The sequence below is a fragment of the Palaemon carinicauda genome, chromosome 1 (assembly GCF_036898095.1).
Source record: "Palaemon carinicauda isolate YSFRI2023 chromosome 1, ASM3689809v2, whole genome shotgun sequence".
NCBI classification, from domain to species: Eukaryota; Metazoa; Arthropoda; class Malacostraca; order Decapoda; family Palaemonidae; genus Palaemon; species Palaemon carinicauda.
Window position 1 is genome coordinate 117,970,441 of NC_090725.1, and position 16,831 is coordinate 117,987,271.

At 46.2% G+C, this 16,831-nt stretch overlaps 1 protein-coding gene across 1 annotated transcript in view; it reads left to right on the forward strand.

The window, feature by feature from the left end:
• The window catches only part of LOC137651178 (proteasome adapter and scaffold protein ECM29), a 439,426-nt gene that overhangs the window by 22,971 nt on the left and 399,624 nt on the right, over positions 1–16,831 (forward strand). Inside the window, exons 2-3 of the mRNA XM_068384329.1 lie at positions 11,247–11,377; positions 11,542–11,658. Coding sequence (XP_068240430.1) covers positions 11,247–11,377; positions 11,542–11,658 — 248 coding nt within the window. The remainder of the gene's footprint in view (positions 1–11,246; positions 11,378–11,541; positions 11,659–16,831) is intronic.

The window sequence follows — 16,831 nt, forward strand, 5'->3', positions numbered from 1 at the left end:
CCAGAGAGAACACCCAAAAGGGCATTCCCCTCCAAAACCCGAGTCCGAAGTTAAAACTCTTTTCGGACGCGTCGCTACGGGGATGGGGTTCCCACCTAGGCCCCAAATTAGCATCGGGAGTTTGGTCTCTGATAGAGAAGTCTCTCCATATAAACCACCTAGAATTATTAGCTTCCTGGAAAGGCCTAAAATTCTTTGTAGAAGATCTACACGGACGAGAGGTGGTTCTGATGAGCGACAACTCCACAGCCGTCTTGTACGTCAACAAACAAGGGGGTACTCTGGCAAGAGACGTCTGTCTGTTAGCAGTCCAGATCTGCCAGTGGGCAGAAAGCCACAGCATTTCTCTTTCTGCCAGGTTTATTCCGGGCCGGAGAAACATCGTGGCGGATCAGCTGAGCAGGCATCACCAAGTGCTGAGTGGAGAATGGTCTTTGGATCCTCGAGTAGCGAAGACAGTAATGGCTTTGTGCGGTTTACCCACAATAGATCTGTTCGCCACCTCTCTGAATGCGAAGCTTCCCTGCTACGGGTCCCCAGTTTCAGACCATTAGGCAGCGATCCAGGACACCCTCCAACACTCCTGGGACAACCTGGACACTTATGCCATCCCTCCCTTTTGCCTGCTCAGGAAGGTGATCAACAAAATCAGGATCTCTCAGGACTGCAAGCTAACTCTAATAGCTCCGGCTTGGCCAAGCAGAGAGTGGTACGCAGATCTCCTTTCCCAGCTGGTTCAAGTGCCGAGGTTCCTGCCTCCAGAACCCCGTCTGTTGACGCAGCCACACAGTGGTATTCCCCACGGGAGAATCCACTCCCTGAAACTTCACACCTGGAGGCTGTCCAGTCTCTCCTCAGAAGCAGAGGCTTTTCAGGAAAGGTGGCTGAACACATGTCCAGGCACCTGCGCCAATCTTCCACAAACCTCTACCAAGCAAAATGGAGAGTGTTTGCAGCTTGGTGTAGAAGGCGAGGCGTGTCTCCACTCGATCCCTCTCTTCCTTTAGTGGCAGACTTCCTAGTTTACCTCAGGGAGGAGAAACTCCTTTCAGTCTTGGCAATTAAGGGCTATCGTGCAGCCTTAAGCCTCATCTGCAGACTGAGAGGAGTTGACCTTTCCACCTCAGAAGATATCACCTTGTTGATTCGAGGTTTTGAGAGATCTTTCCCCCTATTGGAGATTACACCACCACCTTGGGACGTGTCCCTGGTCTTACGCTCCTTAAAGGCCTCCATATGAGCCCTTAAATAAGGCATCTGATTTCTTCCTCACCCTTAAGACCGTCTTCCTAGTAGCTCTGGCCTCGGCAAAAAGGGTTAGTGAACTTCACGGTCTATCCTACGAAGTCACCCATACTAGAGGATGGGGGGAAGTCTCTCTCAACTTCGTGCCAAGTTTTGTGGCGAAAACCCAGAATCCTTCATCTGCCGATGAGAGGTTTAGAGAATTTCAATTTTCCAGCCTCAATAGGGCAACTCAGGATACTGACCAATTGCTACTATGCCCGGTCAGGGCGCTAAGGATGAAGCGCACCAGACCTTTCAGACCACGTCTCCGTCATCTCTTCCTCAGTACCAACAAGGTTAAGAAGAGAATCTCTCGCAACACCATCTCTTTCTGGCTCAAGAAAGTTATTGCGAGAGCCATTCACGGAGACCCTGAGGCAGCTCAACCCAAAGCCCATCAAGTTAGGGGAGTAGCTGCCTCGCTGGCGTTTAAGAAGAATTTCTCAGTCTCCCAAGTCTTAAGAGCTGGAGTCTGGAAGCGCCAATCTACATTCACCACTCACTATTTATCAGATGTGACACATAGGTCTCTAAACACCTTTTCTATAGGACCTATTATGGCAGGTCAGCAGGTGCTGTAACTACCTTTATGCCCTTTCAGGGGACAGTAGCCATTGATCGAGGATTCTGAGTTACACTAGGTTTTAGAAGAACATCCATCTATCTTCTGCTCTTTCTTCTTCCTCCCATCTGGGTAGTCTAGTCTGTGACCAGTTTCGGCTGGACTCTTCAATGGAAATAAGGTATGAAACTCATCTGACTCCTATCACAGGGTATAAGTTATGCTCGTAGTCACGAGGGTTCCCCTTTTCAAGGTCAGGGGAACCCTTTGTATGAAAGGGTCCTGGTATTGCTCCCGACCCTCTTCATGCTGAAACTTTGGTTTCTACGTATTTACAAACCTTCAGTCATGCTGGATTTGGGGATCTACAAAGAAAGTTAATGGGAGATTGTTCATTATTAGAGTCTAGTCTGAGGACTATCTTCTCTAGGTATAGAGAACCCTTCCTCCACCCTGACCTCAAGAATAAGTCGCCTATAGTAAAGAATGAGGGTTTGTATTTAGTGTAGGAGCAAATGACAAACTTATAACAGAGTTTGTATTTTTCCTAACATACAAACCCGAATTCTTTACTCAAATCTTCCCTCCGTCACCGCCCCCTAATATAGTCCTAGCTAGAATCCGATTGAAGGTACTCAGTAGCTACCAGCCGGCAATCCCCCACTCCTAACAGGGGGATACCTACCGGCCCGGTCGTTAACGACCTTGTTAAGTTTTTCTGCCGTATTTTCAAGCTCGCGCTAGGATATCTCCTATAGTAAAGAATTTGGGTTTGTATGTTAGGAAAAATACAAACTCTGTTATTAGTTTGTCATTTTCTGTGTCGATCGTATATGTCAGAGTTTCGGTGATTTAGGTATCCGAGATCTCGCCTTGCCTAGGTAACCTAGCCTAGACAACCTATACTTTCGTCATTTCCCTGGTTACCCTTGCGTATCGGTTATCATTCATCGGAGATTGATATCTCCTGGAATTGTTATAGCCGTTACTCGTCTCGAATAGAGATTTAAGGGTAATCTCTCTTCCCTCTGAGAGTAGCCTTAGACTACAACCCTATTGCGTCGGCCTTGAATTTCTAATTCAGGCATGATTGGCCTAGGGTTTTCTGTTTCATCCCTTAACAGCAGATGGCAAGTTTTGGGATTTGATCAGAACCTCAGAGTATTTAGTCTTGTGTCGGCAGTCTGCCGGCAGGGTTGAATTGCCTCCCCTGCCAGCATAGGAGGCTAGCCCTCCCTAGGCTACACCTGAAGTGGTTGCATGATGCCGCCACCTTCTCCCTTTGGCCTAGTAGACTAGTCCTATACTCGCAGGATGGCACGGCTCTGGAAGTCTGTTTCTCCCTTGAGAGGAAAAGGCATGGCTGCCGTCCCCTTTACTGTATTAGCAGCTCCTAAGCTGGAGAATAGAAGATTCTCCTGCCACTTAGGATTGTGCCGATACTGAAACAGAGTTTCTTCAAGGTGTGTAGGTACGGCAACATTGCCGGCTCCTTCCTTACCTCGATAGGACCCTATCCCTCCCCCTCTGTTTTTTACGATGGCCGAGCCATGGTCTTTCCTGAGCCGGCGTCCTGCAACCTTACCGTTGCCGGTGGGTTGCCGGAGCCGGTCAGACAGCTTCTAGCTGTCGGCGGCGATGACGACTGCCGGTGGGGATGCACGCTGTTCTTAGCCATTCCATCTGTCGGCAGCCATGACGACTGGCGGCCATGACAGCTGTGGGTGGGAAGTCCCTTCTGTCACCAAGGTTCTTCAGTTCTCCCTTGGACTGCTGGCCACAAGTTCTGTTGTCGGGGTATTGCTCTGGCCGGCAGTAGACCGGCTAGACCGGCACAGATAGGTACTGACTTGGCTGGCCTGTAGTGGTAAGCCGGCAATAGTACTGTGGCTGGACAGAAGCCTGAATGTTACATTCTCCCCTTCCATTTGAACCTTCTTTCTGGGAAAAGGCAGTAAAATTAGACTTTTACATCCTTAATTACTGTATACATACACAGTAATAGGTAGCCTTCCCTCCATGCTTTCTCTCTCTCTCTCTTAGCTAGCATGCTAGATGTTCTGGCAAGAACTAGCTAATACGGCAACATGCCAGCTGAACTACAGTATATGTCTATATAGGTAGTCAGTATATTTGCAGTATTGCATATACGGCAAATGGAAAACTAATGTATAAATTATACTAGTAGTTATTTCCAATATATCTTGGGTATCCCTGCCCAGGAATTTGCTGAGCCCAATCCTATATTGATAGAATAAAATTTCTTCAATATTCTGATTTGAAATCAGTTTTCATTTACCCTACAATATTAAATTTCGTAAAGGGCTGGTGGTGTGACACCTCTAACCCTTACAGGGTAGAGCCCTTATCCCTGAGTCTCCCTGATCAGGAAACTCCCTGATTTAATATTGTAAGGGAGGCCACAGCAAATAGATTGGGTGGGATACACAAATATATGTCTTATTTTCCTAGTCCAGTTGGCCGCCAGATGGACCGTGCCGTCAGATGCTTGCCACATAGGCAGCACACTGGCTTAACTACATTATATATAATTATACAGTAGCCAGTAATTTGCAGTATAGTTTATACTGCAAACAGAAAACTATAGTATGATTATATAGTTGTTATTTCTACATATCTTGTGTACCCTTGTGCGAGCATCTGCTGGTACCGCTCCTGTATCGAAAGAATGGTATTCCTTTGATACTCTGATTAAGAAGTCAGTCCTCCTTACCTTACAGTGTTAAGTATAGAAAGGGACAGTGCCTTGTACACTTCTCTACACCTAGGTGTTGGAACCCCTTTTAGTTGGAATTCCCCTGTGGGAGGAATCTCCTTATGATTAATACTGAGGGGAGGTAACGGCATTTCCTTTCAAGGGATACACAGGTATGTGTCTCCCACTATCCCTTTATAGCTTCCTGTTCTAAGCTATTTGTCAAAAGATGACTTTGGCATATTGTTTATCAGTGTGATAATTGAATACTCATTTCTGTTCTTCTTTCCTTACAGGAGGAACACCAGATGATGTGTCATAGTCTTCTGCAGGATTAAGAGTGAGTATTTTCACGGACATAATACATGCAGGTTTCATGGCCCCCGCAATATTATCTCCAAACCCCCAACCCCTTCTGAGACCTGTAAGTAGGCCGGACCTTATTGTCTGAAGGTCTCGAAAATCCCAAGTTAATAGAATCTAGGGATACAGCTCATAACAACTTACGCATTGGGGTGTGAGGTTTCTAAAATCTCTCCGGAACCATACCTACTGATATTACAGCTGCCTCAAGTGCAACATCCTGTCCCTTATCCCTCCTTTCTCCACTCTAGTTCGAGGGAAGGAGGTGGGGATAGGGTACCCCCCCTCGCTGCCATTGCAAACACGATGGCAGTCTCCAGCTGTCGAACTACGGTTGGTTTGGTTTCAGGTGTTGTCTAAAACAAAAGGGCACAGTTCAGTTACGAACTCGCGAAAACACGGAAACTCTACGGGAATTGGACCGAAGATTTCACTTATTCGCTGTTGTAACTGGCAAATTGGTGATCCTTTCACTGCCACATCTAACTCTGCCGCCGAGAGCCAGCAGTGTATGCCCTTGGTCACCACCAAGTCAATGGCTGGATTGGTGTGCCTTCAGTCGGTAGCCCGCCGACAACCGGCGGACCGCCAACTGCCCGAGGGGTCGCCGTCGATTCGGCGGGCTGCCAGCTATGCGTAAGGTTTCACCACTACCCAGTCACATTGAATGTTGGCTAGGATGGTGTGCCATCTGTCGGCGTCCCGGTGGCGACCGGCGAGTCACTGACATGCCGGAGAACTGTTAGCCATATCGGTACTGAAGTACTGTGCCAGTTGACTTATCCCCAACTACTAGCCTTGACGGTAGTATGCCGGTTGTATAGGTGTATACAATAGCCTGTACATCTGTAGTATAGAATCATACCACAGACAGAAATCTATGGTACACAACTATACAATAGAATAGTTTTCCAATATTCTCTGTGCATCTAAGCACAATCTTTTGCTGAGACCTACCTGAATTGGGGACTGAATCCCCCCCTTTCTTACGCTGACTCTTCATCAGTCTCTTTGATTCTCATTATTAATTCCCTGGATGTAGGCTCTGTTTACGCTACTCTATCCCTATGGGGTAGAATTTTCCATTCCCCCCCACCCTCCTTAAAGAGGATGCCCTAGAATCAATAGTTAGAAAGGTCGCAGCAATTGGCTGGCGGGATTCACACGTATGTGTCTCTCCTACTCTTTTCCAGCATACTTATCCTAAGCCTTATACAATAGTAAGGAATCTTCTATTACAGTGAAACACGACACTGGGAAGCTGATATATTACAACGTCTGGAGTATAGATCTCTTGCCAAACGAGATAGTTGGAAAGACGGTTAGGGAGGCCACCACGGAGAACAAGGGCTTCTCCAATAGTGGTGCATCCTTTCAGAAAGAAAGTCCTCTGCAGTGGTGGGTCTCCAACCTAAAAGGAAGACGGAAAAGTTTATTAGTTCTCCTTGGGATGTTCATCAGCATCCCACAGTCACAATGACTGTCGTACCACAGGCAAACGGTCAGATATGTAATCCTTCTGATCATGTGAAGCAAACAAACGCTTCTGGTAGGAAGGAGGCTCCTTCAGGATTGCTGGACCTTCGATCCTTTGGTCCAAGGCCTAATCAAGATGGGACTAGGATGGTAATAGACATACCTCCACCATCATTTTCTCAATTCTTCCTACATTCCAAAACCCTCCTGGAAGAGTATACCTTAGAGCTCTAGAGCATACCAGCGGTAAGGAAAGTAGAGTCCATCGATTTCCAGGGAAGGCTGTTTGGTGTTCACGAGAAGGACTCAAGAAAACTCTGAGTCATTCTGGACTTGTCGCCACTCAACAAGTTCAAATAAAACAACAAGTTCAGAATGTTAATCCTTCTGAACATAAGGACCTTATTCAATAAGGGGTGTTTGCAGTCTGGTCAGACCTGAAACTTCCATTCAGTCACCCACTCCCCTCCTACCTAGGATCCAAGTTACAGAAGATAACATGTATCCTAGACAAGATTCTCGTTGGACTAGATTCAGTCCGAGGTATCTTCACGGAATTAGCAGACACAGTCAAGCAAAATCAAGCCTAGAAATAGTTCAGGCAACAACGGACCTGGACGACAGGCTGGGGTGGGCAGCACCCGAAGTGGCTGGTCTATCAGCATCCATGGAAATGATCCGGCCCCCGGAACATCAGGGATGCAAGATAGCTTCAAGAAGTCTCGATTCTCTCCAGCTCAAGGGCTTCAATGTTAAAAAAAAAAAAAAAAACTGTTGAAACCTGTGGTCATCCCAACTCCCCTTTCCCTTGAGGATGTACTGTAAAAGGAGATCGCAAGGTCGGTCAAGAGACTATGGTAATCAGTCAGGATTCCAAGACGCTAACAGGGAGGAGTTTTGAACTCTCTCCTGTTCACGATAATGACAGACCCAGTGCTAAGAGCACAGCTGTAAGATGCGTTAAGAGGCTGGAGAAGATACGCATCAAACGCTCGAAGAGTTCTAAAAGGACCGATTATGGTCGTTCCTTCTTCGCTTACCCTACAATGACCAAAGGCCAAAAGCCCGTAGGCCATGTTAGCCCTGTAATGGGTGGGGAAACTCTCTCCACGCAGATCAGACCTCCTCAGGCTGATCTGGGGAATCGAAGCGATAATGAGGCATCGAAGCGATAATGAGGCATCGAAACTGTCGAGGATAGGGGACGTCTCATTTAATTAGGTGATGTTAGCCATCCCTTCCCTAAAGGAATGGCACCTATCAGCAGCTCATGTATAAATGATCCGCAAGGTGACAGTGGATGCTCTTCTCGGGCTCAAGCCGATAGAGTTGGAATGGTCCGCGGACGCAGACCTATTCTCTCCCAGATGGGAACAAGTCCCCGAGCTGCAGATCGATCTTTTCATCACGAGCGTCATCAAGATACTACCTCGATATATAGCCCCATACGAGGATCCTCTAGTGGAGATAACAGACATCATATCTCTAGGGTAGAAGGTATGAACTTAGGAATTCCTGTTCAGCCCATCCAATCTCCTGCGGAAGGCCCTCAACATGCTGAGACCCTTCCAGGGAAGGGGGCTCTGTTGGCTCCCAAGTAGCCCAAGAGCACCCCGTTCCCTGTAATGAAGGAACTGAGGCTGAGGCTGGTCCTAGTTCTGTACCTAGGATTATCCAGGAGGTTTAGAAGTTTTCTGCCTTCGATTTATCACAGAGCACCCGATCCCTTCATCTTATGAATTTCTTGCCCTAATGGTTAGGAAAAGACTTGGGATCTCAGAAGGCAATATAGAATTCCTAGAAGAATACAAGTCTAGTCAACTAGAAGACAATACGAGTCTTCTTGGGAAAAGTAAGTTGCTTTGTAAAAGCAAAAGGACCGAAAGGAATCTCATGATCTTATGCCTGTCCTTCTCTGTCCACCTTTATAATCAAGGTCTGGCGGCCAACAGCACGATGACCTTTGAGAGAGGAGGCAGTGCATCCTTGGATACTGTGAGAAGATTGGTTCCTCGGTCCTGTCCCCATGTGAACCCTTGAGTAAACACCAAGAGTATGGCCGGCTTTGTGAGAGAACTTGCTTGGTTGGATCTTTGGATCCATGGACCAATATCTACGTGCAAGTCAGCCTTGACTAGACCTCTACTATATGCCCTTTAAGTGGATCTGACAAATGAAATCTTTAATAAGATTCCGAAGACATGTGCAGGCTTAGGCCTGCAGCACCATCGAAGCCCATCTCATGGTCTTTGGACAAGGTCCTACATTATGCCTCACCTGTGAACAATGAAGATTGTTCCCTCAAGGATCTAACCCAAAAGGTTATTTTTCTCTTCGCTATAGCCTCCGGGGCTAGAGTTAGTGAAATAGTGGCCCTATCTGGAGATGAGGGCCACATTCAGTTCACAGAAGTGGGAGAACTGAATCTCTTTCCTGATTCAACCTTTCTTGCTAAGGAAGAGCTACCCACTAAGAGGTGGGGTTCCTGGAGAATCTGCCCACTGAAGGAAGATGTCTCTCTATGTCTGCTAGTATGCCTAAGGTCTGTCTTCGTAGAACCTCAGACTTCAGGAGAAAACAGCTCTTTACAGGAGAAACCTCTGGATCAAACTATCCCTAACAACTGAGGGCGAAGCTCACCTACCTTATTTGCGGAGCGGATCCTGACAGTACTCCTGCAGATAGTGATCCGAGAAAAATTGCTTCATCACTGAACTTTTCAGTATGTGGACTTAAGCCTCTTCGCTCATTTACTGGACGGAGGTCGTCCAGAGTGTCTTACAGACACACTGCTAAGCAAGTCTATGAATTGAAACATTATGTGGTGGCGGCAGGTGGTATTTTGGACCCTGTCGTCTAGCTCTGCGATGAACAGTCAATTGATTGGGACTATCAATTAAAGGGAGAAGGGGTCACCATTTTTCGTGTGACCTCCCTTTGAATAAGTGTTGCCAAGGTAACACCAAATCTGTTCAAAATCTCAGGTGTGAAATTATACAGATAACACTAGTGCCGTGTGTACATAGTACACAGTGTTGATAGACTATATTATGTACAGAAATTATAAAGAGAAGTCTTATTAAAAGAGCTTTTCTTCAGTCTGAGAGTGGCACTCATCATTTCTTCCCCTTTCAAAAAAGGGAACATTAATTTCTGTATATGCCTCTTGTATAATTCCCTTATCATGCTACATTCATTTAGCATTTAGTCATTTATTAGAAATAAATGTCTATTAAACTGCAGTTGCGTCCTAATTCGCCCGACAATTGCATGTTTAAGATACCAGAGTTCCTTGACTTACTCATGTAAGTATTTCTCATATCATTGTATACTTACTAACAATGAATAGGGACACTGGTATTGGTTCGACAATATATACAAACCTTGAGACCGTTTGTACTCTGTGTATACTTATGTTTGTTCATACAATATTTGCTACCTTGAGGCCCCTTTTCTACCGTCTAAAATGACTTCCCTGCAGGGGCAGGAAGCACTAACATTGTTATGCTTAGTGATAATGACGGATAACGGTAACGTCATTTGTCTCAATTGGGCCTTTTTGGCCGTAGAAATATTGTCCCAAGGTTAAGGCACTGATGAAAATCCACAGGTACATTAATTCTTTGGTATGCTTCCATCAGGACATCATGGCTTGAGCCCAAAAATCGGATTTTGAGCAAAGTGAAAAATCTATTTTTGGGTGAGATGGCCATGACGTCCTGATGGACCCACCCTTCTTTTCTAAAGAAATGATCTTCACAGTTTCCCTCCCAAACTACTGTATCTGTAGCACCATGCTCAACGCTACAAGGAATGACCGCCTGAGGGAATTGGCGCGGTTGTGATACTCGATAGTAATAGGGGAACTAGGGTAACCTCTGATGCGGCTACCCTTCTAATTCTGCCAAGTATCCCCCTCGAAGCGTAAAGGCTATTTGGGGTACAGATTGCCATGTGGCGTGTCAAGAATATGTCCCCTGATTATATATGATATCCTTGAGAGTAAATCTTAAGGGTACTTGCGCCAGAAGTTAGAATTCTCTGAAACCTTTAGTTTGATTCTCTGGGAATATTACTGTAGTCATATATACCCTTAGGAAGCTACTAAAGGAACCTTCCATCAGGACGTCATGGCCATCTCACCCAAAAATAGATTTTTTGCTTCGCCCAAAATCCGTTTATTACCTCTTCTTCTTCTTTGTCTGCATCTTTTCCCACTTCTATGTGGGGTCAATGTTTCTGGCCAGCTTTCTCCATCTACTGTACCTCCTTAATCCCTTTGGACGCTTTATTACTTCATTCTACTAAATATCATCTGTCTACCATGTAGACCTGAGTTTTTAGATTGCTATAATTTTGGTGCAATTATTCTTTATAGAATTTTTTGGGTGGGCAGGGGTACCAAAGAAATGGGGGAGAGGGCAAATAAGATACGAATACTGCCTTTTTTGCTATACATAAACTTAACACATGACCAAAAGTTCAAACTGATTCATGCAAAAGAACCCCCGAGTTATTAATAAAAAAACTTTTTTTCAAATACCCCCCTTGAAGATTGTCATATTCAGTTGCAAAGATTATATTACTTTAAGCATTTGTTTTTCCCAACGGAAATGTAAAAAAAAAAAATAGATGCTCTATAAAATAAGCTACAGAGGTTCATCTTCATGAAACGTCAGGAATGGAAAGTTTGGTTTTTATTCTGTGTTTGCTATTCAGTACTGTATTTTATTTCTACTTTGCAATGAAAATTGTATCAGCCAGAGTTTGGCTTTCATTCTATAACATCTTATTGTATGATGTATTGAAATGACTTAAAATTAGACTTGCTATTCGTTTCAGTTCTTGTTGAAAGAGTATTTCTTCGTATTGGATCTGCAGCAACAGATGAAGCACTTCAGGAAGAACTTCTCAAATTTCTTGCACCTGTTATTTTAAAGTTAGCTTCACCTCATGAACCTGTTCGGAAAAAGGTAAATATTTTTTTTTTTCTTCCAATTAGTACAGTCATTAAGGATACAATAATTTGAGATTTTATGCTGAATGTTTAACCACTTTTATATAATTGAATTAAAATTATATTACTTGCCTTTAATGGTTTAAATTTAATTATTTAAATTTTTATTCTTAATTAAAGGTAATGGAGCTGTTAATTCATGTTAATCGAAGGGTTAAAGACCACGAGAGTATTCAGCTCCCTGTTGAGGCTTTGTTAACCCAGTATCAGAACCCAGGTGCTACTGCTTTTGTAACGGTATGTAAAACATTTTCATTCAGGTTGATGATTGAATCATTACTTTATTTAATTTTTGATGAATACAGGTTTATTTTGCCAGAAACACCCATTACTTTATGATAGCCTAAATTTTGCTAACTAGCAGAGGGTTGTTGACACCTCACGTGAAAGTTTTTATGGCTAAATCCAGCTCGTGCTGAAACATATATTCTAAGTAAAGAACTTAGGTTTGTATAGTTTGGAAAAAGACAAATTACTTCCAAATTTGTCATTGTTCCCATACTAATAAACCTTACGTTATTCGTGTGGATTATCTTTTGGCGAAGCTAGAAGGTAGCCATTAGACTAAATGTGCGAGATGGCAACCCTGCCTAACCGCTTGAGCGGGTAGACCGGGTTTGGCTGTGGTGTACCCAGCCGCCTCTATATAAACACTAACGGTCGTGAATTACGTCACTTTTTCCTTTTGACTTGTAGAGAGTGGACGTCTCCTCACTGTCCTCCAAAGGCTGCCATTGAGTTTTTAATTTTTTCTTTCTCTTTTCAGGTGTGCTTGTGCTTCTTTTGATCGTCCTCATGCGGACCTGTTCTGGGTGTGAGGGTGCTGCGTGCTGTACCTGCGTGTCATCGCTGGCTACCGAACCACACTCGGTGTTCTTTGTATAGAGGGCATCACTGTGAGCAGGGTTTGCCTTGTGTAGAGTGTAGGGATTGGCCTGCCTCCCAATGGGAGAAATTTGGACGGAAAGAAAGAAGAAGGCTAAGTGCGATCTTTTTCCCTCAGGGTTGAAGAGAGTGCATCTTCTTCTCGCACCCCCAAATCTCTTTCTAAAGCTCTTTCTTGTTCACGCTCTTCCGTGGGCTGGTCGAGCAGGAGCGCAGAACGTATAACTCCTTGGCAACCCTGGTATACTTGGGGCCGGGGGGGGGGGTGTTGTGGCTTCCCCTAGAGGAACAACTTCACCTCCAACCACTGGGGAGCCATTTTCTCTTGCAGATGTGTTGCAGGCGTGGCTGTCCCTTAGGATTTCTGCACCCACTTCGAAGTAGGAGCTTCTTCGACTCCTTCAACGCAGTGCCAGGAAGGATCCTTCTCCAGAGCCTTCAACATTCTACGCTTTGGAGGTTTGCGAAGTACATCTGTCGCCCTCTCCTGGACCTTCCACGCATGGACGAGACGATTGCTCGCATTCGCCCCTCCAACGACCTCCTGCTGACAACAGTCCTGATCGCCATCTTGGGACATTGTCGTCCATTAACCCTCAGCTTCTGTTTCTCTCCACAGGAATACTGCGGCTTCGGGAGATGATATTCAGGAGACCAGCATTTCATCCACCAGCGGCGAGACAGGACGAGTTTCTCCATCTCCTTGTCCTTCGGGACACTTCTGATCGTCGCTCGCGACTATCTGAAGATCATTCAGATCGCAGGTCATTGCGATATCAGCGTTCTTTGTCCAGAAGGCATTCTTGCTCTAGAGCTTCACGCTCACGAGACCAACGGTCTCAATGCCCTCCTCGGAGGCGTTCCTTTTCACGAGGTAAAGTCTTGCGCTCGCATTCTTCACGATCACGAGCAACTGAGTCTAGACCTAGGGCTGGACGTTCATGTTCTAGATCGATTCGATCTAGATCACGAAGATGACGCTCACATTCGCGAGGATGAAGCTTCCATTTACGAGAGCAATGTTCACGCTCGCAAGGGCGCCATTGGCGAGAACGACGTTCACGATCGCGAGACTAACGCTCACTTTCGCGAGCTAGGCACTCGAGACATTCACTCTGTTTAGATGGAGGGCTAGGCGCTCGTGATCATGAAGAGTATTGTTTATGATTGCAAACGCGCCTTCACGATCAAGGTCTAAACGCTCCTCATCTAGGGGAAGAGGTAAGTGCACACGCAGTCCATCAGCATGTCTCTCCCTCACCTAAATGACCTCGGACCAACCCTGATCGTGAGACAGGACATTCTGTAGACAGGCGTCCAGCTAAGCTACCTTTAGTGCTCTTTGCTGCCTGGGGTGCTTTAGTACAGCGTTCGCTCTTGCTACGCTCGCCATGCTCCTTGACGCATTCACCAACGCTCAGAGTTGCCCCTACTCAGAGGCCCCCCCTGCTGATTACGTCTAGTGTAGGTAGTTCTCTGAAGCAACAAGAAGGCTCAAGGCTTCCAACATCCAGTATGGCTCCTAGGGCTCGTTTTACGAGCACTGACACTCGTGAATCACACCCATTGTTGCGCAAAACTAGTTATATTCAGGAGTAGAGGTATCGGAACTGCAAGCAAGTGCGGTACCAACACCTTCGCCTCCGGCTTCTACCACCTTAAGCGGCAGGCCTATACCCTTCCCAGAAGGGTTTAAGGAGCCTCCTAATAGGTATGCCAACGCAGCTATTAGTCCGGACTGTCTCCTTCGCTTGACGAAGGAGGACCTCCGGTTGCCTCAGAGACTCTCTCCTACGTCTGCGTAGGCTTCCTCTATGGCTCCTCCTAAAAGACATTCTCCTCCCCCTGGATTCTCTAGGGAAACCCAGGACTTATCAGAGGGGTGCTAAGCTCCCTGCATGGGTTAGCTCCTTCCTAACTACCCGGCAGAAGTCCTTGGGTGTTGCTCCTCCACCGCCACAGCCTCCTATTGTTTCAGTCAAGGCCAGTCTTTGGATTCCCTTTGAGTCAGACTCGTTTGTCTCATAGGAGTTCGGACCCTAGAAGGAGATATTTGTCAGACAGGGCACAAAAATCTTCTCCATCTTGATCTAGTTAGTGCCCAGGTGCCTCCAGCTTCTGATCCTTATCTGGAAAACCTTCCCTTTACTCCAGTGAAGGCGAAGGAAACCATGACAAAGAGAGAGAAGAGAAGGATGAGAGGCGTAACTCCACCACACGGAGATCTCATCCATCGTAGGACAAGCAGAGATATTGGCTTGCCCAGGGAGATCTCTATTCAACCCTTCAACCCTCAAGAAATTGAGGCAGTGCCTTTGGACTAGTTTCCAGTTTCCTTACCTCCACCAGAGGAAGAGCCTACGGCTCCTGCACCCAAGGCTTTGGTCAATGGTGTTCCGAAACCCACTCAAGTTCTCCTTCCAACATCTTGGAGGAACACTTCCCTACGTGAAGGGAATCCAAGGACACCAAAACAAAACCTAAGATTTCCAAGGCAAGGGAAGCCCATTTGGTAGAGACAGAAGGAAGGTCCCCTGAGGCAGGTCCATTAGACGCTCCAGTTGAGAACCCTGACCTACCTTAAGCTCTGTATATGAGCCTGGAGGTAGATGAGCCATTTGACTATCTGACTATCATTAAACCATTCTGCTGTCTCTGCTCTCAAAGCAGATTACCAATTCATTTATTGCCAACCTACCTTGGCTGACTGACCAGACAGCCTTCATTTGCTGTCAGTTACCATCTTCGGCTCATAGACTGCCGATTCACCGATCATCGACAATTCGCGAACAGTTCGTGACTCGGACTCACTATTCAACCTTTGCCCGTAGTTCCCTAGATCAGAAGGTATACAACACACTTCTTGCTACTGGCCGTTTGCCATCACACCAATCCACTAAAATGATTGGCAAACGATCGACATCCCTCATCAGCGGCTTGTCGACAGGGGACTACTTGCGAGCACTCTCCAACTACACAGTAACCACGATACCCAACCGTTAACCATTGATTAACATTCGCCAGACTGATTCTGCTCTAAGGAATAGCATCAATCTCATCAGGGCGCATGGTAGGGTTAAGCGTTGCCTTCCATCTATCAGTTAAAGGAATTCTCTCTCAGGGAAGAATCCTTACACAGGGTATCGTGTCCGATCCTTTACGCCACGAGCCAAGACCCCTTTGGGTCGATGTCCACACCATGTTGGAGTTCGGACAAGGGCTAAGAACTCAGGTCTTCATTTGCACACTGGACCTAAATGACACATACTTCCAGGCCCAAACCATCCATCTAGGAAGGGTGAAAGATTCAGTCTAGACAAACAAGAAATACCAGTTCAGGGCACCGTGCTTCGGTCTTTCCACTATACCCATCCTGGTCTCACAGGTTCGGCTTCTGTCTCCTCCGTTTCGGGACAACGGACTGATCTTAGCAGACTCGGTGGCAACCTTGCATTAGCACCGGAACTTCCGAAGTCTTTTTTACCAAGATCCAGTGATCAACCAGTGGAAGTCCCTACTTCCCACTCAGAAGACTGGTGTATCTGGGAGTGATTCTAGACACCAATCTCCATAAAAATTTCTCAAAATGAGAAGAACTCCCATCCCAGAGTGACTTGAGTCCGATTGGAATCAGGCTCTCGATCCCCCAGACATTCTGACCCCCATGGGACCAGAAGTTTGGACAAACCTCAAGGGATGGGTGTCAGTCGAGAATCTAGAGAGTGGTATAACCTTCTCATCCTTTTCCACCCCTCGGACTTGATGCTGTGCTTATAACACATCAAAAGGAGAGAGGAGGGACCATAGTGCTGCACCACACGACCTCAGCCCTCTGAACAGAGTCCGAAAGTACCTTCACTTAAATCTCTTAAGAGATGAAGGCCAACTTTCTGGTCCTTCAGCAGCCTCATCGGTTCCTAACAGACCGTACCACTCAGTGATGTGTTGGGCGACAATACCACACACTACATAGAGGCTCACATCGACAAGCAAGAAGGAACTTGCTTGCAGCCTCTTCCCATCTAACAGTATAAACACTAAGATGGGCCAAAGTCCATTTGGTGCCACTGGGGATCTGTTCGCAACGCCCCTGAACCTCAGGCTGCCGTTGCTCCCCAGCCCTAGACCCCAAGGCTCTCTGGCAAGGAACAGGCCAGTAATGGTGGGTACAACAATAACGTTTGGGTCTCGTCCCTGTTTTGTCTGGAGAAGGGCTCTAAAGAAGGCTAGAACATCGGTCAGCCTCTCAAGGACTCTCATAGCTCCGCTATGGCATTATGCAGAACGGTTTCCAAACCTTCTGCACCTCCTGATAGTCTCTCCAAGAGAAGCCTCTCCACATCACAGACAGCCGTACTTCGACACCTACCACAAGCTATAGCTTTGCTATGATTGTACGCCTGGAGACTATTCAGTACCTCCTCTCTCACAGAGGCTTTTCGCAATAAGTTGCGAAAAGGTTGTCTAGATATCTGAGGAATTCCTCAGCATCAGTCTACCAGGCAGTATAACATTTTCTGTGGTT